Source organism: Erpetoichthys calabaricus, chromosome 8 (genome assembly GCF_900747795.2).
Source record: "Erpetoichthys calabaricus chromosome 8, fErpCal1.3, whole genome shotgun sequence".
Taxonomy (NCBI): Eukaryota; Metazoa; Chordata; class Cladistia; order Polypteriformes; family Polypteridae; genus Erpetoichthys; species Erpetoichthys calabaricus.
In genome coordinates, this window is record NC_041401.2 from 44,371,278 (window position 1) to 44,396,498 (window position 25,221).

General features: G+C 38.8%; 1 protein-coding gene across 1 annotated transcript in view; it reads left to right on the top strand.

The window, feature by feature from the left end:
• Nucleotides 1-25,221, top strand: part of thsd7ba (thrombospondin, type I, domain containing 7Ba) — a 1,117,993-nt gene that overhangs the window by 208,746 nt on the left and 884,026 nt on the right. Inside the window, exon 3 of the mRNA XM_051931000.1 lies at nt 10,960-11,122. Coding sequence (XP_051786960.1) covers nt 10,981-11,122 — 142 coding nt within the window. The 5' untranslated portion in view covers nt 10,960-10,980. The remainder of the gene's footprint in view (nt 1-10,959; nt 11,123-25,221) is intronic.

A 25,221-nucleotide genomic window follows, 5' to 3' on the forward strand; every position in this document is an offset into this window, starting at 1 on the left:
GCACTACAGTGCTGAGAGCATGCGGTTAGCCCGGCAACTGAAAGGCTGTCTTCCACAGACGTGGAGATCGTACTTTAGGATGCTCTTTGGAGTGTCGTCCCATTGTGGGGAGTCTCATAAGAGTTTACAAACCTTACTATATATATATATATATATTGCCAGAAACTCAACTCAGAGTCATGAAAAGGATTGGGGCAGCCACCCGTATAATTGGTTTCCTGGCTGTAAAGTTGAGTATATAAATACAGCACTGCTGTTCACAAAACCGAGTCCAAAATAGAACTGAGGGAGTAGGGAAAAGGTGCAGGCTTTTAAAGGGGAAGACAGGAAGTGAGATCATAGGGGTCGGGCTCATGAAGGTCTTCAGCTATTGGTTCGAGCCCGGACATGACATCACAGGGGCCGGAGCCGGCAAGGTCTCCTTCCATAGGTTTGGTCCCAGAAGTGACGTCAAGAGAGCCAGATGGAATCTCCCGTGAATGGTCTACAGGGAAAGGGAGAAAAAGAGTCAGTGCACTCTGCCACATCCCGGTATGCCTCGGAACTGCCCTTACTCAAGCCCTTTAGCTGCCTCCCATGTGCACGTGTGTGACAATATATATATATATATAATATAATATATATGTGTGTGTGTGTTGTATATTATCTATATATATATATATATATATAATCTTCATTTGGATCTTGATCTTTGTTTGTCCGCAAATGAATTAGAAGAAGAAGCACTAGATGGCAGTAGAGAGACAGCTAAAACATAGGCATTGCATTAAGAATCTCCTCCAGGCTTCTACTACTGAAGACTGTAGTACTCCAGTCACACCTCAAAACACAGACATTCAAACTAAACAAATTGTTGTGCTTTAAATTAACTAATCTTTATATATAATCTTCCTTTGGATCTTGATCTTTGTTTGTCCACGAATTCCACGCATGCGTAGACCACCTTCCAGTTTAGTACGTTGTTGTTACTCACGGATATCAACAATGTGCCGGAATAACGAAAGGGGTGGTGGACAGTGTTACGCTGGTTAGCTCCTGAGGCCTGGTTAGAGAATGAGATTGCCGAAGATAAAAGGTACGTGCCTACGTAACATATTCATTTTACCCACTGTCTTTCTTTCATTCATGACAACGTAACAGCACGTTCCAGAAATTATTATTGTTACGTTGTAGCCGGTGAGTGCTGCGCGTCTCACAGTTGTACCCTGGCTTGCTCAGATGTCAGTGATGTGATCCCTATTTATGCTTTAAAGAGCCTGGATACCTATGTGTCCCCCTTTTATAACCATTGCTCCGTGTATATTGCCTTACTCTTTGGATTGCCACAAAGCAACCTGCGAGATTGGAGAAAGGTTGAGAAGAGATCGTGAGAGGAAATGACAGCGTCGTGAAAACGAGACTGACTGTGAACGGAGAGAAGCAGAAATGCTCCTACACCACCACATAATTACTAATCGGACAGTGATTCCGAGTAGGCCATTCCTATCGAATCAATGTCCAAGGGTTTTGTTTTATAATTTTGTTTCCCTTATAAAAAAATCATAATGCTGTGCGACAAAGGGCCCAGTTCACGACTGGCAGCCACGTTTAAACAGGGAGCCCTTCACAGACAACTTTAACACGCGCAACGTAGTTGGGCGCACATGGCTAGTGTTATATATAAATGCTGTATATTGTGAAATAAAGCACCAAATACAGTAAATATTAAAAGTGTTCTCATTTTAAAGTTTTTGAGATGTGTCAGCAGTAGTACTAATAAACACAGGTGTTCTGTCTTTAATAAAGTGGTTTTCTAGAGCTGAGCTCAGATTGGTCCTTCTTCAGTGGAGTCTGGTTCCAAAATAAACAACAACTTCCTTCTTCTTCTTCTTTCAAGTTTTTCTGGAGGTTAGCAGACCAACGTAAAGGTGCATTACCACAGTGATAGGGTTTCTTTTGTATGGTCCTGATTGGAAAGACATGTGTTGGAGAAGAAGGGATATCATTCTTGTTCTTTTTTGTCATCCTCCACTCTAAAGAAAGAAATGGAAATCAGGTTAGTGACTGTGAAGGCTTAAATGTCTTCCCTTGTGTTCCTTCTCACAGAAAGACACTCGACAAGTTCTTATGTCTTATATATGTATTCTATTCTTTTATATATATATATATATATATATATATATATATATTATATATATAATGTATAAATATGCAGTCTTTAAGTTTGTTTCCTGCAGAGGTTATGTTAACTTCTTTTCATTTATGAGATGTACAAAACATGTACTTTGATGAAGATTCCTGATCTTCTTCTTCATGACTGTACACATATTTTTGTATGTTTATTTAGATATACAGTAAAATATACAAAATGCTATTAATGTCCTAGTGTCTTTCCTTGAAATTCTTCATTTGATGGCACTGTTTAATTAAAATACCTGTTTATTATTGTTAGTTAAATTCTACAATATACACAGTGATAACTGGCCTGCTATAAAGAGAGTAACATTTCAATTAGAATACAACCCATGTGCAGTGTGAATCAGCTGAATACATCAGGGAGTGATAAAGAGTGCTAAGTTTGCAGTGATAAGGTATACAGTCACTCTCCTCATGAATATGTTTTTTAACTGACACTTCATTCTGAGTGTCTGGAAAGATGGGTGTGAAGTGTACAAATGCAAATCTGCCAATACTGAGCACTTGAGATGTTGTTCCATTGGCTTAATTAAACAATAATGAATGTGACCACCTGTTTAAGAAGCTTCAGAAGCAAACGCTGAATCCCCTGGTATATATTGTGAATAATTAAACCGCATTTAAATTTGTTAGGTGTAACCCTAAGCCACAGAGAATATGTCAAACGGGAGGGAGAGTAATACATTATTTAAGGTGACGGAAATCCAGTTTTGCTTCACACTTTGCTTTCAACTGTTTGCTATAACTTGGAGAACTTTATAAAGTATAACAGTTTTTTGTGTAAATGTAGCCATCTTTCACAGACGCTTGCCTCATTTCTATTCCATATTCTTCTCTGTTTTTACATGAATTTGCAGTATATGAATATTTTGACAAAAACTCGAGGACCTGGAAAGAGAGTTTGGCGTTCACTAATTAGAGCAGGTGTTCTAATTTACTTGGAAGATCAGCTCCATACGTTCTGCACTCTGCATTTGCATTTAAGGCAATAATATTACATGAATATGATTTTGTAGACAAACACAATTCAGGATTTATAGAAATATTTAGTAACAGCTGGCCTTCCTTAGAAAATCAGATTCAACATAAACCTAGAGGGAAATCTGTTATATAGAAATATAATTTAAGCTTGCTTTACGAAGAAAGGTATTAGTTACTTTTTTTTTTATAAAACAGCGCACAAAGAGTATGACGGTCTAAAATCAATCCAAATAGCTGAGAAATCCGCTTTATGTATGGTATGCTTGCCTATTCATTCATGCAACTTTAAGTGACTGATGATCTGTAGTGCCAGAAAGCTGATTTAATGGTAAGACATAATTCAGCTTCTCTGGTGCTTGCCTTTATAATATCTCAGAAATATATTCCTGATTAAAAAAATACAAAAACTCTTTATAAAGCCTAATTTATTCACTCTATGAGAATACTGGAACTGTACCTCCAGATGTTGTTTGTAACATCACTTTATGAAACATTTGCTCCAGGGATACTCTGGAAGAGAATATTCTCTGAAAAAGAAAAGTGGATTTTATTTAGATGAAAAAAATGGAAATGTTACAAACAAATTGATAATGGTGGCACTGTGGTAAAGGCTGCTGCATCTCAACCATTGGTGTTCAAATCCCTGCTCGCTTGCAGTTTGTGTGCAGTTTGAAAGCTATCCAGCATCTACATGGGTTTTCTCCTGCTACTCTGCATTTCCTCAAACATTTCAACGGCATGCAGGTGAGGCTGATATGTTGGAGCTTAATGTTAGCTTGGAAAAACTATCACTTCTTCCAGTGTTTATTGCTGTGGTGTGATGACTACTGACTGACTGCGTGCTGTGAGCTGTGCTCATTGCTGGCACCAGGCAAATGGTTTTGCAACGCTGATGTTCTCTTCAGTCCACACGTGTGAACTGAAGGAGAAATGTTTTACACTAACAGTTCTACTTTAAACTAAAGAGTAAATTCTTCATTATAGTGGCCCTCCTCTGAAATTCAAGAAGATTAGCAGAACTATTAGCAGAAAGGACTGGCAAAGGACTGAGTGATGCAACAAAAGAAGCACCTTTAACTAACACTTATATATTTGATTAACCCGAGTGCCACAGGATTTCCAATACTCATGAAATCAAAACTGTCTCAGTTCAGCCTGCAACCTTCTTAATGTAACTGTGCTGGGCTCTTTTGGTAGCTTGGTATAGACAAAGGCTCCTTCACATTTACTAAGGAGAAGTGTTATTCTAATTGCTTGATTTTGGTACCCAAGGGATTTATCTGTTTGATTTTTAAAAGCTTTGGAGCATTTTTGTATTCATTCTTACTTACTATTGTTACTATTGGTGATGTCATCACTGCCCCATTTGGGACAGGTTTCGCTGTGACTGCTGTTGCTGCGTATGTGTGTTGTCTTTCACATGGCTGTAGCCATGTTGTTGTTGGTAGGCCAGTTGCTGACATACTGAGTCATCATTCTCTGCCTATTTAAAATGCACAGGTATTATGGGAGCATTGGATAAACTCTAAAAGAAATCAATAATAGTAACAAATATTTGGGGCAAAGAATTATAGTTATAGGTTTTTTTGTCAAGAGTACAGTAATAGAATAAGGACTTTTTTTGTTACTATCATGATTTCTGCCACAACAAAGCACAGAACGGGAAGTAGGTCTCAAAAAAAAATTCAAACAAAAGAGCAGATTTGCCCTAATTACACTGCTACTGCTCCTTCTGGTGAGGCCTCATCCTAGGCAGTCTAGCACCAAACTTAAATGCCAGCTTCCTGCCTGCACAGGCCCAAAAATGGAGCTAAGATTTGTAAATATCAAAAGTTCATCAAAATGTGCAGGATGAGAGGGAAACCATGAAACCCTTAGTCCTTAATACTGTATTTAAAGATTTATTTGAAAAAGAAAGGAATAACAAAAGAGAGAGCAGGAAAACAGGCAAACATAGGATTTGCATAAAAAGATAAATTTAACAGCCTGCACGTCCAATAAACCACAAACCAATAAATAGTTCCATTAAAGAAAGGAGGTTTTCCAGGCTTTCCTGAAGCGATAAAAAAATACGTACATTTGTTCTAAGGCTTTCTGACCTAGAGATTGGTTTTCTGGTATCAGTTTTTTATTCAGAGTCTTTATCCATCCATCCATCCATTATCCAACCCGCTACTGTATATCCCATCTACAGGGTCACAGGAGTCTGCTAGAGCCAATTCCAGCCAACACAGGGCGCAAGGCAGGAAACAAACCCTGGGCAGGGCGCCAGGCCACCGCAGGGCGCGTACACACACGCACACACACACACACACACACACACACTAGGGACAATTTAGAATCGCCAATCCATCTAACCAGCAGGTCTTGGACTGTGGGAGGAAACTGGAGTACCTGGAGGAAACCCATGCAGACATGGGGAGAACATGCAAACTCCACGCAGTGATGACCAGGAAGTGAACACAGGTCTCCTAACTGCGAGGCAGCAGCGCTACCCACTGCGCCACCATGCCGCCCTCAGAGTCTTTAGTTAAATTTTATTATTTTTCCCCATCATTTTCAAGACACTGCTATATTGAGATTAGTTTGTCACCCCGGGAATCCTACCCACCATGCACCAGGTTTTGCGCGATGATGATATAATAGGTGTGAATGCTTACAGATCAACTCGTGCACCTTTGTAAAGTAAAATTATGAGAATTGTTTGGGATTGACTTTGGTTCTGAACTTAGACTTTAATTTTTGGGCATGCATTTCTGTGTTTGTCATTTCTGTCTTTGATCTTGGGTTATGTACATTTCTTTAGGGATAAAATCCAGCAAATCCAATGAGAAAGGAAGGAAAACTGAAAAAGAAAAACAGAAATGAAGACACAGTACTAAGCTTTGCTTTAAATTCTAGTTGGGGTAATCCCCTAACTGCCTAATCAGGTGGTCCTGTCTACTTTGGTTCAGCATAAAGGTGGCAGGGCAGATAAACAACACTAAACCAATGAAACTTCACATCATACAACAATGCAAAATGACTAATAAGCATCACACTATTACATAAAGACAATAAAAGCAAAGCAAAACCAAAAAACAACATACAAATTTAAAAAAACAAAACACTGAATACTGAAAAAAATAAACCTAAGCTAGGGAAACATTCCTTGCCTAAACCTAACAGCTACATTTAACTATGTCTTTTGTTTTTGTTTTTACCTTGATTATTTTCTTGACTTGCCTTTCTGTTAATACTCTCTTACCTGCTCCCGATTACAATTCTGGTCAGTCTCTTTGGCAGTTTATCAGTTTACTTTTGCTATGAAAACTTAAACATTCCACATTGGCCACTTCCAGGTATTCAGTGCATTACAGTGCATAGTATGATGCACTCACATATTTAAAGAACAGCATTAAACATTGTGCCTATTAAGCTCAATTTCTATAAAAAAGAATCAGAAAATGCCTGAGAAATAATTGCCCCTTGTTCTGGCAAACCCCAGTGGAAACTTTGCAAGCTTTGTCAAACTATAATAATTACTTTTGAAAATCTGTTGAGTTTAATTTATGATTTATTGATAATACCATAGGACATATGTTTTACAGTATTCAGCATGTACACAGCATGTACAGTACACTATACTGTGTATGTTGCGATTTTCTAGTATGATGACAGAATGAGAATGAGTGCAATAAGACTGAAAAGACCTCATACAAAACACTACACATTTAGCTACAACAAAGCTTTAGTATAAAGAATATTAAAATATATCCATCCATCCATCCATTCATTTTCCAACCCGCTGAATCTGAACACAGGGGTCTGCTGGAGCCAATCCCAGCCAACACAGGGCACAAGGCAGGAACCAATCCCGGGCAGGGTGCCAACCCACCGCAGGACACACACAAACACACACCAAGCACACATTAGGGCCAATTTAGAAATGCCAATCTACCTAACCTGCATGTCTTTGGACTGTGGGAGGAAACCGGAGCGCCCGGAGGAAACCCACGCAGACACGGGGAGAACATGCAAACTCCACGCAGGGAGGACCCGGGAAGCGAACCCAGGTCTCCCAACTGCGAGGCAGCAGCGCTACCCACTGCGCCACCCCTATTAAAATATATGTATATAATTATTATTTTGGAAAACAATAAAAGTATAATCTGCTTCTGCTATTATAATAATTTACATTTAAAATAAATAATTCAACATTGACTAATAAATCCAACCTGATCTTTTTTATGAGAGATCAATTGTTCAGCTTCTGATATTCAGTAATAGAATATTGTGGATGTAAAAAAAAAAAAAAAACTTTTTTATGTAAAGAATGGAAACTATACTCATTAAAGTTTTTATTCTTAAAAAAACAATTATGACGCTAAACCATCCAGAACTATTTCCTTTCCCTGGGGGCATAAATCAGTCTGTGGCATAAGTATGAAATAAATTATCTGCAATAAAAAGGCATTAATACTTTTTATTATTAGAAGCTAAAATCTAAGACATTTATAATTTAAATGCCAAAGTAGAAATGAAAATAAAATAAATGGTGAGCTAATACAAAAAAGATACATTTTGAGAGTTTACATATACTGTACATATTGACCACGAGAATTTTTAATGGTTAGAAAAAGTGATCAAAGTTGGGCAGGACGGGGGTGTAGTGGAAGCACTGCTGCCTTGCAGTAAGGAGATCTGGGTTCACGTCCCAGGTGCTCCCTGACTGTGAGGGTTTCCTCTGGGTGCTCCAGCTTTCTCCCACAGTCCAAAGAAATGGTTAGGTGATTTAGGATTGCTAAAATGGCCGCCTGCTGTGTGTGCGCGTGTGTTTTTCCTGTGATAAACTGGCGCCCTATCCAGGGATTGTTCCTGCAGTGTGTCAAATGATTCATGAGATAAGCTCCAGCTGCCCCACAAACCTCCTCTGGATAAGCTGCATAGGTAAATAGATGGATGGATTGCTGAATCTAAGTTGTTTTCTTGTGTTCTTTGGTTGGAACACCAAGAGGCAGCTCCACCCTACTGTCACTGCTGCTGCGACCACCCGCTACCTTTACATTATGGTGGAAGAGTTAGTTCCAGTAGTGGCCTGTCGTGTGCCTATGTCTGCAAGTATTGCTTTTTGTTTATTTTGCTTCTGGTTTCCAGATTTTGATTGTTTGATTTTGATTTGGAATTAGTTGCCTGTGATTGCTGTTTTAGGCACAACCTTGTGTAGTTTCGCCCGTTTGCCTTATTTTTGTTCTTTTACTGTGTTTATATAAGTAAACTTATTTAAAAAGATTATAATTTGCCTTGTCCCTAAGACAGAGGTTTTAACAGTTAAAATTCTGACTTGAAGGGCATTTCTGATATATTCTGGGACAGATTAGATATTTTGAATTTTTAAAGCTATCCTCCCATTTTGAGATGGTGCTTTCCAAAGCCCACCTTTGGAGTTTGGGGTCAGGCTACTCGGCGGGAAGCCTAGATTCTGGGCAGACCAGTGAAGGTTCATGCTTGGTTTGTGGGTCTTTTTCAAAGTATTTTGTTATGGACTCGAAAGTCCCAAAGCATTAAGCCTCGAAAAATACTCAAAATGCCCACTAGAGGAGGAAGTACCATCAGTAACACAGAGGGCAATATAGAATAATAATAAATTAAAAATGTATTTAAAAAAAAGGTTCTGTTAAGCAGTAAAGCTGTGAAGAGTACAAAAGGCAAGGCAGGAAATGCAAAGGCAATCCAAGGCAAATCAGTCCCAATTACAGATCTAAAGGATATTTGTAATGCAGAGTACAGAGGTCAAATGTCCAGATGAAAAATCACAAGAGAATCCTCACCACACCACAAGTGCATTCAAATGAACCGCAAGGGACTGTAAGATTACCTGAGACTTTATAGGGCTAATGGCAGTCCCTTGTAGTGATGAGCAGGTGGCACCGCTGATTAGGAATCACTTACAAAACAAAGGAAACATATCACCGGCATAAGGAATAAAGCAAATAATTAACAAAAGTAAGAGTCACACTGATTATTTTTTTGTTTACCGGAATGTCATCCTTAATTCCAACAATCGCCAAAATTTTGTGTCGTTCTTGTGTCATGTATCTAAGGAAACGATTCCAACATTCCGCGGGAGATGCGCCGCTGATGGTGTCTGACGGGTTTAAAGGTCGTTGTGGTTATTTAACCTTGTGCCCTCATTTTTTGGTTTCTGTTCCCATCCCTGTATTGGGTTAGTTCAGTCTCCCAGTTTTGAACTCTGCCTGTTTCTGACTGTGCCTTTCTCCCAGTCACTTTCCTTCGCCAACAGATAATAATAACTATTCTGTAAAATTCTGTATTAAAATGCTATAATATACAGTAGGTGTTTATTAACGTTTATAGACTGAATCATTATGATGAGCTCTTTTTTTTATTTTTTACAAATTGTATGTTAAAATACTGTAATTAATAAATGCCTTTCCCTAAGCTGGAATACATTTTAAACATTGCTTTTTAATTGGTACTTGTTTAAAATATATTCATTTTATAGTAAAGGTCAGCATTCTTTATATGTTTAATGTCATATATCTTAGTAGCGTATTTTAGAAAAGTGTTTCTACATATTATATCATTTATTAATTACTGATTATACTGTTGAGGTATGGTGGCACAGCTTCATTTACTCAAATTGAGCACCAGTTATTATATGGCCAGACTTTGCATGTTGTCTGCTTTGACTTTTGTTCATATAGTCTGGTTTTCCTCCTACATCCCCAAGACAGGAAGAATAAGTTAACTGGCAATACAAAATTGGGTGTAGGTGTGTGCTCCAGTAGGACCTGCAATGAACTGATGTCCTGTCTTGGACTTTTTCATGCTTTCGTGTCCATTTTTCTGGGATAGCTTCTAGCACCACTTGACCCTGAACTGAATTAAATAAGTTTGATAATGTAATTTTTTGTTGCTGCTATGTCTGATCCCACATTAATAAAATCTCATAAGCAACGGGTTTAGGGTCAGCTTTCATAATGTAATCATTTAATATTCTTATTTTCCAGTTATCCTAATTATGCATGTGCAGATGTAATAAATGCTTGTCCTTTTTAATTGCAGTCAATGAAACCACATTTCCTGTTTGCAGTGTATTGTGCACTACAGGAGACTTGAACCGGCCATGTGCCCTCACTGTTCCTGCAGTGTGCTGAGATTTCTTTAAAGGGCAGAATTAATCTTTTCTCTTATATCTGACTTTTGTTTGATGTAGACACACTAAAGTTTAAGGCTCTATGGTGTCTTTAGACAGGAACTGTGAAAAGGAGATTATTTTCTAAATGGTATATGCATTCATTACAAATACTTAGATTAAGCTCAATTCATATCTGAACTGACTATTACTGTAGTACACAATGCTTCAAAGAGCTATGTCTTCAAAACTCACCTTCATAAAAAATTATAATAAAAAAACAAAGCAACCAAAAAAGATTTTACATCCTTACACTATAAATGGTTACTATACAGTAAATATTAAAATGTTCATAAATGAGTGTGAGCCTTTAAAAATGGATGATTTATTAAAAAAAAAAAATCATTTTATAGTGTTGTTCAGCCCACTCTCAGAGCCCCGTTGGTAATATTCCATGAAATATAAAAGAAATATTGTAGCATTCATCTCATTGGTAATAACTGTCAGTCTAGACCCAGATGTGTATTATCCATCATTTTTATTATATGGCAAAATTTCAAGTGTAAAGTTTTATTTTTTTTTTCTTGGTTTTAATTGATCTAATTTACCAAATATCACACTTCTTTGCAGTTGAGCGATAATTACGTATTCTCATGTTATTTCAGGAATAAGAAAGGAAAGAGACTATGATTCTGCAAGATGAGTTTGGCTTAGTTGCCTGGACATGGCAGAGATGCAATTACCTACTTCTGTTAATGTCCCTTTTGGCAATGCAAACAAAGGCTGATTTGGAGACACCAAAGGAAAAACACTATACCTGGAAAACAGGTAAGATAACTAATTATTGTGCGCTTCTGCCATGTAATTCTGGAGCTACACTATGACTAATGACATGTTAATTGTTTATCTAAATGAGTTCTTGCAGTTAATGTTTTAAGTGCCTTAACCTCTAATAGGTGTTTAGCTGTTTACCTCTTCAAACTTGGCATTAATGTGATTTTCCGAGTTGTAATGGATTTTGCGAAAATTTCATTAACTTTTAAAATGAACTCCTAAATTAATCTGTAATGTGATAATCTGTTATTTATATGTTAACAATATCTTTGATTTTTATTTTGCAAGCATCAAACAAAATGCATAGTATTTTAATTTCTTAAGGACAGGTGTTTGTGGGGAAAATCACTCCGGTGACTTAATGATGTTAAAACATTTGGTAAATTTTAGAATTGTACCTTCCGCCTTCATATATGTATGATCAATAAACTTGAGAATAATGTCATCTATGTCTTTCCACCCATCAATTTTCTGAAACAAAATATCTAGTATTTTAGTTTCTAAAGGATGGATATGTGTGAGAAAAAAAAACACATCAAGGGCTTAATGATGTTAAAACATCTGATAAATTTTAGAAACACAGCTTTCACTATATATAAAATCCAATGTCTGTCTGTCTGTCCGCTTTTCATGAGAGAACTACTTAAACTAACTACTTATTACGATTTAAATCAGATTTTTTTTCTATAATTTGCTTGAATATTCACGGTTGATTTTGCGACTTCTCTCATTGTGCTATGTATCATAGTTTGTTTGCGGTACCGATTTATTTGAGCAGATTAGTGAGACACGCAGCAGGCTAAGGGAAGGGAAGGGGAGGGGAGGAGAGGGATGGGGTTGTGGCCCTCCTCACTCACACACCAGCCTTGGGGCTTTCCTTACCTCCGTTTAGCTAGCGAACGAAAGAACTACTTAACGGATTTAAATCGGGTGTTTTTTCTATAATTTCTTGAATATTCCAGTTGATTTTGTGACTTCTTGCATTGCGCTAACAATCATAGTTTGCTTGCAGGAGTGATATATTCACGCTAATCCGAGACAGATGGTGCGGGCCGAGGGGAGGGGGAAGCATGACGTCAGGAGTAGGGAGCCGGGCAGGGCCCTCCTCACTGTTTTGTTTCACTTCTATGTGGGTGGAGCCACAGGTTACAGATAGTATACAATATATTTGATTACTAAACAATGACAACTATGTCCTTCCAATCTATCCTTTTTCAAAAACAAACAATAAAAGGAAGTGCATAACATGGGGAATTTTTCACAAAGGATGAGGTTAAGGTTCTCCTGTAGTGTGCATTTCAAATTTGGCCCCTCCCATCACCTGTTACTAAGCAACATTAATACACTGCTGGTTCATGAGGGGAGGGGCAAGGGAAATAAAAAGAGTTCTTGGCCAGAGACTTTGTTCTGATATTATGCTTACTTAGTGCTAATGCAAATGCTTTTAGCTAAATCCCCATAGTGTGTATTGATTGTCTCAGTCCAGAAAGTTGCTCTGTGTTGTCTCAGCTATGTGTTCCCTGCCAGTCTTGAACCCAGGACCTTTGATTTGCAAAGACACTGTCACATTTCAGTGAGCAATAAAGGGCTGCCCCGTTCTGCAGAATGGGCAGTTTTAAATTGCAACAGTGCATTTCCATGAACGTTGCTCTGCTCACCATTTATTTGCATTTCTGCTCTGACCATATCATCAGTTGCCAGTCTCATTTAAGGCCATGTAGGCAGAATAAATAGACATTTTTAGTCTTCTTTTTCAATTAAATCTTTAAATTATGCACCTTTTTCTCAATTACCTCATTGTAATATAAACTTAACATAGCATATCATTCTCAAAGCCACTAAATCCATGAATATGAGGACCAGAGTCTATCTCAGAATCAAGGCCGGAATCATCCGTGGTTGGATTGACAATTCTACACATGCACAAAAACACGATTTAAAATTGTCAAACTACCTGAAATGGGGACTAAATTATGCTCAGAAATAAACAGAAATGAACTGACTTAAAGACTGCACAAAATGCATTTGTTTTCCAAATCCTGCTTTGTTGATGTTCTTTTGCTGCCATTTCACTTTGTTTCTGTGTTTTTATAACATCTGGCGTTTTGTGGTAATTGTCTGTACAATGTTTTTAAAGGACAAGTTTAAATTTGTTAAGGATGAAGCCTACTGACAGTAAGCATATGTACTAAGTGAAAATTCTAAGACATTGTTAGTGCAGAAATTTCAGCATGCATGTTTTCACTGAGGAGAATGTGTTTTATGGTTTTACAAGCACGCTTCGCTGTAATCCCCCACTGAATACGAGGTTACAGACCAATTCAGACTGTTATGATCTGCCTGATACGTTTAGTTTGGCCTCTAAAAATGATTTAAATGTGGATTTTGGGGTTTCTGAGTCCAAGGAATCTAGTGGTTATATTCATTTTTTGATTCTTTGTGTTTTTAAAAACGATTCACCTTCTTGTGGATGCAGCCATGTTGGAGACTGGTTGCTAGGATACAACAACCCATTGCTGAGATGCTGTTTCCAGAGGTGGCGTGTCATGACATCATTAGCGCAATGTTTTAAAACCTGGCACCACAGTTTTCCTTAATGAAAGAAAAAACCTTTGCGTCATTTCATATTGTTTCTTCTGTATTGTATGGTTCTGATATTTTTTTCCTGGCCTCTTTACAATTTGTCTCATTTTTCTTTGTTCTAGCTATATGTACATTTTTTGCCTTACGGCTTCCCACACTGTTGTTTGACTATTATTCTGGCTACACATCCGAAGATTTGTGATTTAATTATTATCTTCCCTATTACGACCCCTGATTCTAAATTCTCTGTATCATCATCTGATTCCATTCTCACTATCTCAAAACTCGCCTTGCTCAAGTAGTACACTGGCAGATTTTAGAGGCATCACATCTGAGTGTGAAGCGGGCTCTTCCTAAAATAGTTTACAACCACCAGTGGAGACTGAGTTTTCTAGGAAAAAAAGACAAACTTATCTTGAACAAAGATATATGACCCCCCACCACCACTTCTACACTCCCAATCATCCAGGAGAAAAGCCTGGGAAACAGGACATGCAGGATTTTCGATTTAATGAGCCACTTTACTAAGTACCAAGTGTACTGCTTGAGGAGATAAGGAAGTAAACTATATGAAGTCAGAGAGACAGAAAGAGAAATCTCAGAGAAGTACTGAGAATGCTTTTAGTTACCACCAAGACTTTAAATAACTGTAACATAAGATGAGACTGGAATAGACCAACATATTGAATGTGTTGCCAATCTTTATCTGCTTTAAGAACTACAGGAGAATCCAGGTTGTATGGTATGGATTGTCACATTCTATTTGCTTTTGTTTATGGTGCTAATAGTACCTAAAAGGTTAAAATTCATTAAGCCTGCTTTCCAGCTTGTAAATTTTGCTATATTCTACCCTGGGGGGTGGCAATACCAAGTTCTTTTCTCAGGTAAGTCAGTTAGGGTTGAGGAAGTAAGCACCCTCACAATGGAAAAGCAACAGTGTCAGTCATACCGGGGTGAAGTCTGAAGCTAGTGGGCCAGAATCCTTGGTGCAACTGTATTGCAACTGCATATTCCTGAAGCATGGTATACGTAAGAATTGGCAAATGCAAGTAGCAAATAATTATGGGTCTACAGGGAAGCAATCTGTGCGTTTTACAATAGGCAATACTGGTCTTAAGGAGAGAAGTCCCAAAAAGACTTTCACACAATAAACCACAACCTAACTCATGCATATCTTTGGGATATGGAAGTAAAATTGGATTAGCTAGACAACATTCCCACAGCTGGACATGGTACTTGAGTGCAAAACACTGGCTCCATGAAGCAGCAGCACTGCACAAACCTATGCAAATAATAATAAAAACACATTCACCTTATTTCTTTTTATGTTACAATGTGTAGAATAGCATGAGTGTTAAGTAAAATGTGCAACTTTTCCAGTGTAGAAAACATAAGGTAAATCTGGCCAGTGCAATTAAAAAATGTATTACTAGCAAGATAGTAGGATGAAGCCAAGAAATATGTAAACAGAGCAGTTTCAGTAACTGCATTTCCACTTTTGAATCAAGAATATGCTTTGTCTTGACAATGAAGCACCACTATGTTTCTATTTAATATTGTCAAAATCCCCTCCATCAATGGTTAAATTTAGATAATCTCTGATAATATGTCACTGTACAAAATTGTTATCGCAGAGACAATTGCCCTACTATAAATAAGAAAATCGCTTAGAAGGAAAGCTGAAGACAGTAAAATCACATCGAGTGCACCTTGTCCGACTCTCACCTCACCAAATATTCTGTGCTCATTTGTCAGCAGGAGTTTACAGATGTAGCTTAAGTCGAGTAAGCTCTAAAGTGAAAAGATGCCGCTGTTGTCAAAAGTCCAATTAATTCCTTGAATTGAGTAAATTCTCCTTAATCTTGAATGGCTATAACTGTTATTTTTACATGGAGGGCTAGAGATGAGTTCACTTCCTCAGTGAACAGCAGGTTGAACTCAATTCAGGATTGCTGGCCACACAAACTGAGAGCTGTTTACTCCTTTATATTAAGAGTTAGGTAATGACACACAGAAAAACACTGAGTTGAATCTTTTGCTTAGAGGTTCCTCTGTTTTTCTAAGAGTCAATCTGTCCATTCTTTCTATACATGATACCTAGCCAAGAACTTAGAAGGTGTGCATCTTTCCTTCTGTTCTTTGGGTTTCTGTCTGCCCAAGAATATTTGACATGTGTGATACATCTGAATGAGCATGACTCTGCAAGGAGATAATCTCTTTGGGGGTTTCCCTTATCTTGCTTTATAATAAGGGTGGGGGCCTGCATGCTATGGTTACTGAAAAGCAAACACCACTGGATTTGCTTTGTCTCAGGTTCACCAAAAACACCAAAATATTTGTGAATTTCAGTGAACTCAGCCTAAAGGCAATGAACTCAATAGGGAAAGAGAAACTGAACTAGTTTTGATGACTAACTGAGCAAAGCATGAGGTAATGACATCACATGTTTGTGCGTATGACTCAGATTACTCACACATGCACAAAGCAGATCGGGCAGCACCGTGAAATTTGACATGGAGTATGCTAACAGTATACATGTGTGAAAATTTTGCTGCATGGTACAAGTTGCGCAGATTGGGTATTTACTTTCCCATGCAACATGGGAACATTTGTGATGTCATGCTGTCATTGCAAAGCATTATGGGGTGCTGGGAAAAAACATTTGTTTAAACTGGTGTGACGTGTGAGTCACTGTCTTGCACGCCAAAACAAGAGGTTGAGTCTCAGTAGTTTCATCAATCATTCCTCCAACATCTCACAGACATGCAGATTAGTTTGACTGTAAATTGGCATAGAGTTAGTAAGTCTGGTGTATCTGGCATAAGCGGTGTGTTATATGGCCGGCAGTTTATCCCGGCCAATACCCCCACGCCGCAGATGGAGTTATCCCTGCCACATGGGGGTGGTCCGAATTCCCGCAGGGCATCCTGGTCAATGGAGTTCAATGTCACAGCCCCACTGGATACCATGGGGGCCACCAGGGGACATTGCAGGGAGGCATGAGAGTTTTTATTATAGCCCTGAAGTACTACCTCATCACGGGGACGGAAGAAATGAAGTACTTCCGGGCTGAAGAAAAAGAAGAGTTCATCTGACCCGGACGTGAAGGACAGAAGCACTTCCGGGTCAGGGGCTATAAAAGGACTATGGGAGATCCAAGCAGTGAGCCTAGTTGGGAGGGAGTGGAATGGAGCTGCTGGGAGTGGAGGAATTGTTATTGATTGGTGTATTGTTGATTAGTGTTGTTTATTGAGAGTATAGTGGAGGTGCTTTATGCACAGTATTATTATAATAAATCTAATCTTTGGACTTTTACCTGGTGTCTCAACATGTTATCTGAGGGTTCAAGGGGATGACAGCGCCCCCTATCTGTCACAGTGGACATTCAAGAGTTTGTTCTTATCTCATTGTGGATGCCACTCAGAAATGCCAGACTCTTATAACCCTGTATTAGAAAAAAAGAGATTAAAAAATAAATAAATATTTGATAAAATTGTCTATTGTATCCTAGTAGTTTGTAGTGTAAGACTTTTCTTGTCCAGTATAAACAAAAACCTGAAGCGTTTTGATTTGAGGTTTACTAAACTATAATTGAGAGAAATGGGTGAATGGTTTTCCAAGAGCTAATTACTCTGACCTATAGACTGTTAAAGTGTTTCTATAATCTCACTTTTTATCTTTGTCACTCTTTTCTTGTTAGTAAAAATAGAAAAATCCCATGCGGCAGTACAAGTGCTTTCAAAGTAATTGTATGGAGAAACTGCAACGTTATAATGTAACAGAGACAGCATAAAAATAAGACCACAAATCAGTTGTAAGAAAAGAGAAAAAAACATAAAAGTCATGGAAATTCAGAGAGAATTGTTCACTTTCATCAACATTGTCCTTTGTCAATGGCTACTCTGAATGTTCAGCTGCGTTGATTCTTCTTAACCCATTATCGAACTTCCAGCTTCATTTTGCACATTCAGTATCTCACTGTGCTTTAAGGTTAATCATATTTGAATTTCTTTCCCTGAGTGCACAAAGAACAAACCACAGCAGACACCTCCTCTTAACTGGTAAACCAACAGGCTTTTCTGGGTGTGCAATAAATGGCTGCCAGTTGGAAAAATTAAAAACAAAAAAGTTGTATATATCTTATGAGTTTTTATTTTATATATCAAGGGCATTTTAAATCAAAAACACCATGGTGACTCTGTAGCTGGCAAAGTAAAAATGACCCTATACCACAGTAATAGGCAAAGGCTGAAAATTTCCTCTAAAAGTCCTCTGTGTGCCCACTCCACAGATCAGCTGTCTCTTTTTATTAGCAATAAAAGGACTACTGCATACTGGGTGGTTCTTAAACTAAGAATGTAGCCTAAAGACGTGACTGTGTGCACAGGGTACAGACCTATAAATACCTGGGAGTGCAGCTGGATGATAAATTGGACTGGACTGCCAATACTGATGCTCTGTGCAAGAGAGGACAGAGCCGACTATACTTCCTTAGAAGGCTGGTGTCCTTCAACATCTGCAATAAGATGCTACAGATGTTCTATCAGACGGTTGTGTCGAGCGCCCTCTTCTATCATGTGGTGTGCTGGGGAGGCAGCATAAAGAAGAAGGATGCCTCATGCCTGGACAAACTGGTGAAGAAGGCAGGCTCTATTGTAGGTACGGAGCTGGACAGTTTGACATCTGTGGGAGAGTGACGGACGCTGAGCAGGCTCCTGTCAATCATGGAGAATCTACTGCATCCACTGAACAGTATCATCTCCAGACAGAGGAGCAGCTTCAGTGACAGACTGCTGTCACTGTCCTGCTCCAGTGACAGACTGAGGAGATCGTTCCTCCCCCACACTATGCGACTCTTCAATTCCATCCAGGGGGGTAAACGTGAACACTATACAAGATTATTGTCTATTATACCTGCCTTGCACTCTCCACCTTGAATTTTTTTTTTTTTTTGCACTGCGTTTTTATTGTTCTTTAATTAACATTGTTTTTATCAGTATGCTGCTGCTGGAGTATGTGAATTTCCCCTTGGGATTAATAAAGTATCTATCTATCTATCTATCTATCTATCTATCTATCTATCTATCTATCTATCTATCTATCTATCTATCTATCTATCTATCTATCTATCTATCTATCTATCTATCTATCTATCTATCTATCTATCTATCTATCTATCTATCTATCTATCTATCTATCTATCTATCTATCTATCTATCTATCTATCTATCTATCTATTTGAAGGTATTAATTACCTTCCCACTTTCCATTTGTATTCTTGTGCACCAGTCTTCCTCTTTTGCTATGCCCCTTTTCACTTGCAGTGTTTTAGGTACATTCGTATAAAATGCAGAAAAGCACCTACTGTGATAGCCACGTTTGTCTGTCTGTCTGTCTGCCTGCCTGTCTGCGTGGAACAAGTCAGCTTCCAGAGGAATGATTTTATTAACATCTGGCACACGTATTATTCCGGGAAATTTGTTGACAAAGTCAGTCTTCATTCAGATATCTTGAATACAATGCAAAGTTCACATTTTTGAAATGTCAAAATCTCCTATTGCAAAGCATTGCTGATTTTGAAATCTTGTCTATCTTAAAACAGTGAAATGTTCAGTGCATCGTCAGCTATAAGATAGTTTACTCTTTCAGTTTTACATGGGGAGTGGTTACTTCAAGTTGTATATTTTTTTCTTTTACTCATTTGATAGTCGTTTCTGACACCAAAGCAGGGACACACCTGAAGGCTTGCGCACTGAAGGAAGTGCATCTTTCTGTAGGTCACTGGATGTGGTAGGATCAGTTGACAGTGGGGATGGATGATTTGGCATTATCATGTAAGAAAGGTATAATGTTAGATGTGTATTTCACCTGACTAATAATGATTTTCTTTATTTGTTCAACAGAGTAGTAATAATATTGTTAATTTTAATAAGTAATAATAGGTTCCTTCCCTTACTGTAGCATAACGTAGAGGTAGGACTTGTTGTTTTGAAGGTTAACAGTCTGCCCACTGTGGCTGTGTGGCATCTTGCATGAACCCCAGTTGCTGCAGCTCACTTCTCCTGCTCCTTGAAATTAAAATGTGTAAGTGAGGTGAGGTTAATGTCTGAAACACGAAAAGGTTCAAGCAACTTAACTTTTGTAGAAATATACGAAAGAGAGAGCTCAGTGACACTTTATGCTACAGTTACTAAATGTTACACTAAAAACTGCCTCCCCGGCCGCATTATGTAAAGATTAGAACGATTTCAATATTTATCTGACACTATAATTTAGCAGGTCATTGTAGTATTTTAACGATATCTATCATGTTCAGATGCAGCCAAAAGTTTTCTTGAGAGCAGATTTTAAATCTCCATCGGGTACTTCCTTGAAAAATTTTATGTTTAAGAAGTTTGAACTTCAATTAGCCACAATCCCTCCACATTCAATAATATCTAACAATAGCACATGAGCCTTTTTATCACTTGAGTCAGAATGTGCTGTCTATGAAAGCAATTTCAGCTACACGATATTGCGAAATGCAATTTTTTTATGTCCTTTAATACACGTAATTACATTCTGTTATCACTGTTATTTTTGGATATGATTCACTATTACAAAGAATTTATAAATAAAATTGTGCTAACAAAACTCTCTGATGAAGTGATTAGAAAATTTAAAAATGGAACATTTTGAAACTAGCTAACCAAATGCACTCTGAATGCATCTTTATGTTATACCATGCATACTTTTTTTAAACTTGTTTATTACTTGGTGTTGACACAGTTATGGGAGTTTAATTCATAGATATTTAAAAAGTGTCTGTCTTTGTTTTTGCCCTAATATTTAAATAAATGCAAATGTAAAATACGAAACCATAAAAGACATAAACACGTTTATCTGGTTTTGTTTTTACTTACATTAAATTGTGTTTAATTTTGTTAATAATTCTGTTTATTTATTAGAAAATTACTTTGTCTGCGGTGGGTTTTTGATTGATAGATAGATAGATAGATACTTTATTAATCCCAGGGGGAAATTCACATATTCCAGCAGCAAAAAATATTAAATTAAAGAGTAATAAAAAATGCAGGTAAAAAAAAACAGACAATAACTTGAATAATGTTCAACGTTTACTCCCTCTGGTGGAATTGAAGAGTCGCATAGTTTGGGGGAGGAATGATCTTCTCAGTCTGTCAGTGGAGCAGGACAGTGACAGCAGTCTGTCGCTGAAACTGCTCCTCTGTCTGGAGATGACACTGTTTAATGGATGCAGTGGATTCTCCATAATTGATAGGAGCCTGCTGAGTGCCCGTTGCTCTGCTACGGATGTCAAACCGTCCAGCTCTATGCCAACAATAGAGCCTGCCTTCCTCACCAGTTTGTCCAGGCGTGAGGCATCCTTCTTCTTAATGCTGCCTCCCCAGCACACCACTGCGTAGAAGAGGGCACTCGCCACAACCATCTGATAGAACATCTGCAGCATCTTACTGCAGATGTTGAAGGATGCCAGTCTTCTAAGGAAGTACAGGCGGCTCTGTCCTTTCTTGCACAGAGAATCAGTATTGGCAGTCCAGTCTAATTTATCGTCCAGCTGCACTCCTAGGTATTTATAGGTCTGCACCCTCTGCACACAGTCACCTCTGATGATCACGGGGTCCATGAGGGGCCTGGGTCTCCTAAAATCCACCACCAGTTCCTTGGTTTTGCTGGTGTTCAGTTGTAGGTGGTTTAAGTCGCACCATTTAACAAAGTCCTTGATGAGGTTTCTATACTCCTCCTCCTGCCCACTCCTGATGCAGCCCATGATAGCAGTGTCGTCAGCAAACTTTTGCACGTGGCAGGACTCTGAGTTATATTGGAAGTCCGATGTATATAGGCTGAATAGGACCGGAGAAAGTACAGTCCCCTGCGGCGCTCCTGTGTTGCTGACCACAATGTCAGATATGCAATTCCCGAGACGCACATACTGAGGTCTGTTTGTAAGATAGTCCACGATCCATGCCACCAGGTATGAATCTACTCCCATCTCTGTCAGCTTGTCCCTAAGGAGCAGAGGTTGGATGGTGTTGAAGGCGCTAGAGAAGTCTAGAAACATAATTCTTACAGCACCACTGCCTCTGTCCAAGAGGGAGAGGGATCGATGTAGCATATAGATGATGGCATCTTCCGCTCCCACCTTCTCCTGGTATGCGAACTGCAGAGGGTCGAGGGCGTGTTGGACCTGTGGCCTCAGGTGGTGAAGCAGCATCCTCTCCATGGTCTTCATCACATGTGATGTCAGAGCAACAGGCCGGAAGTCATTCAGCTCACTAGGACGTGATACCTTTGGGACTGGGGTGATGCAAGATGTTTTCCAAAGCCTCGGGACTCTCCCCTGTTCCAGGCTCAGGTTGAAGATGCGCTGTAGAGGACCCCCCGGCTCCAATGCACAGACCTTCAGCAGTCGTGGCAATACTCCATCTGGACCCACTGCTTTGCTGGCACGAAGTTTCCTCAGCTCTCTGCTCACTTGCGCTGCTGTAATTGTGGGTGGGGATGTCTCTCCTATGTTGGTATCAGCAGAAGGATGTGTAGAGAGTGCAGTACTCCGAGGTGAGAGTGGGTTAGGGTGGTCAAACCTGTTAAAGAAGATGTTCATTTGGTTTGCTCTCTTCACGTCTCTCTCGATGGTGGCACCCCGCTTCGAGCTGCAGCTAGTGATGATCTTCATCCCATCCCATACTTCCTTCATGCTGTTGTTCTGCAACTTCTGCTCCAGCTTTCTCCTGTACTGCTCCTTCGCCGCCCTGAGCTGGACTCGGAGTTCCTTCTGCACGCGCTTGAGCTCATGCTGATCACCGTCTTTAAAGGCCCTTTTCTTCTGGTTCAAAAGGCCCTTGATGTCACTTGTAATCCATGGCTTGTTGTTAGCATAGCAGCGTACAGTTCTTACTGGAACTAAAGTGTCCATACAGAAGTTGATGTAGTCAGTAGTGCAGTCAAGAACCTCCTCAATGTTCTCACTATGTGATCCCTGCAGGATATCCCAGTCTGTAGTTCCAAAACATTGTCTCAGAGCATTCTCAGCCTCCGGGGTCCACTTCCTGAATGATCGTTTGGTTACAGGTAGGACTCTCACTTTTGGTTTGTAGTGAGGCTGAAGCAGAACCAGGTTATGATCTCCTTTCCCAAGCGCAGGCAGCGGGGTGGCACTGTATGCATCTTTAACATTTGCATACAGTAAATCAATAGTCTTATTTCCCCGGGTGTTGCAGTCCACATACTGGGAGAATGCAGGTAATGTTTTGTCCAGCGTCACATGGTTAAAGTCTCCAGCGATTAGCACAAGTGCCTCGGGGTGCTGCGTTTGTAACTTAGCAACAGCAGAATGGATGATGTCACTCGCTATCTCCACGTCCGCCCGAGGAGGAATATACACGATGACAACAATGACGTGTCCAAACTCTCTGGGCAAGTAATAGGGACGCAGACTTACGGCCAACAGTTCGATGTCCCTGCAGCAAGTGGAGATTTTGACTTTAACATGTCCAGAGTTACACCACCATGTATTAACATAGAGAGCAAGTCCTCCTCCTTTGTGCTTCCCACAGGTACTTGCGTCTCTGTCCGCTCTAACTGTGAAGGGTTGGCGCCCTGCTCAGGATTGGTTCCCTGCCTTGCGCCCTGTGTTGGCTGGGATTGGCTCCAGCAGACCCCCGTGACCCTGTGTTCGGATTCAGTGGGTTGGAAAATGGATGGATGGATGGAAGAAAAAAAAATCCAGCCATTTTTTTTTTTTGGCAAGTTTCAAGTTGTTGGCACTTTTGTTTTTGTCTGGTCACACAACCTATAACAAGCTCGTATCTGTGTCTGCCCGGCTTCCTTCATTTTTTTTTGTGCTAATTTCATGTTTGTCTGCTTCTACTTGTGGTCATCAGCTGTTGGTTGTAGTTCTTGTAGCATACGGTGGGTTCTACGAGATGCACAAAAAAAATTTCAAATTATTTTCATTTCATTTGTGATATACTACTTCTTCTCTTCCCAACTTTGCTTGTGAGAACATTCAAAGAAGAACATGTGGCCAATATTTACTGTTTTACCAGAGGCTGAAGACATAAATCAGGACGAAAAATCAAAACAGCAGCCAGGATCAGATGATCACATAAAACAGCAGAAGTACAATTATTGTCAAATAGGAAATTCTAATTTTTGATTAATGTATTAATAAAAGAACAAACTTTATATTCTTCTTTTTGATCTTTTCTTCAGGCAAAAGAACATTCACGTCATCTCATACCTATACAGAGTGGTAAATCATCAAAAACTGACCAAAAGAATATGAAAACTGAAACGAGAGCAAATTCAAATAATCAGATAAGCATTTAAAATATAAAAAAAAATCCAAATACTCCAAACCAGCCCAAAACAAATGGAGATAAAGACACCACTCTGAGCAATTTTCCTTGCTATGCTGCCATATCTCAAACAGCTGACAAATCTCCGGGTTTCTTTTATTTGCTATAGACCTACAGTACAATAAGACATGCTGTTTACAGGATATCTAGTGACAGCACATACAGTACGAGGGGGGTCTTGAGAGTGTCAACAGCATTTATACTGACTGCAAAGTCTTCCACTTTTTCGCTTTCACAAGCTAAGTTGTTTAAGGTGTTACACAGATAAATTGGGGTTATGTTTATTTAGTGTGAAGTCAAAGCAGACAATTTATTATACCTTCACAAAAGATCAAGGCAGGAGCAATGTTATGTCACATTTAAATGAATTAATGGAGATCAACATTAGGGAACTGTAAAAGCCTGTATTAAGCAACAAGTCAGTAAAACGTAAGATTAGCATTCCTTCTATCATACTTCACTGAATTCCTGTATATTTTTATTTTCTTAAAGACTGATTAGTGCAGCTTCCTCACATTTGCCATGCCTATTTAATTATAAAATTTATTTACATTACGTGCATCTATTTTGCTGACTTATGTGTCACATGTGCATTTTTTTTCTGAATTTCTGCAGCTGGAGCACTGCTAGATTAAATGACTTTCTTGAGGACAATAACTGATGGATCTTATCGTGACAACCTTGTGATTCACAGTCTTGACACAATTTATTTTGTCTAGTAAAACTAACAGCTTTCTTTTTTACTTTCTCATATACGAAATATAGGGAAAGTATTGTAATCATCCAAAAATTCAACCTTGAGATTTTGATGAATCTTGATGTTTTAGAATTCCCTGAGTCTGATTTACTTTCTCAGAAAGAAAGTATTGTAATCGCCGAAAAATTTGATTATGAGATTTTGATGAATCTCAACCTTTTAGAACTCCCTCGGTCCAAAAATACCATTTTTGAAATTATGTCTGTGTGTCTTTCTGTGTGTGTGTGTATGTAAACACGATAACGTGAGTACGCTTTCAGTTAAGTCAACCAAATTTTGCATACAAGCATTAGGTACGAAATATAGATTTCTATCAACTTTGGAGCTATTTCTACTAACTGGTAGTGGTACTTTTTTATTCATGTAGCTACAGA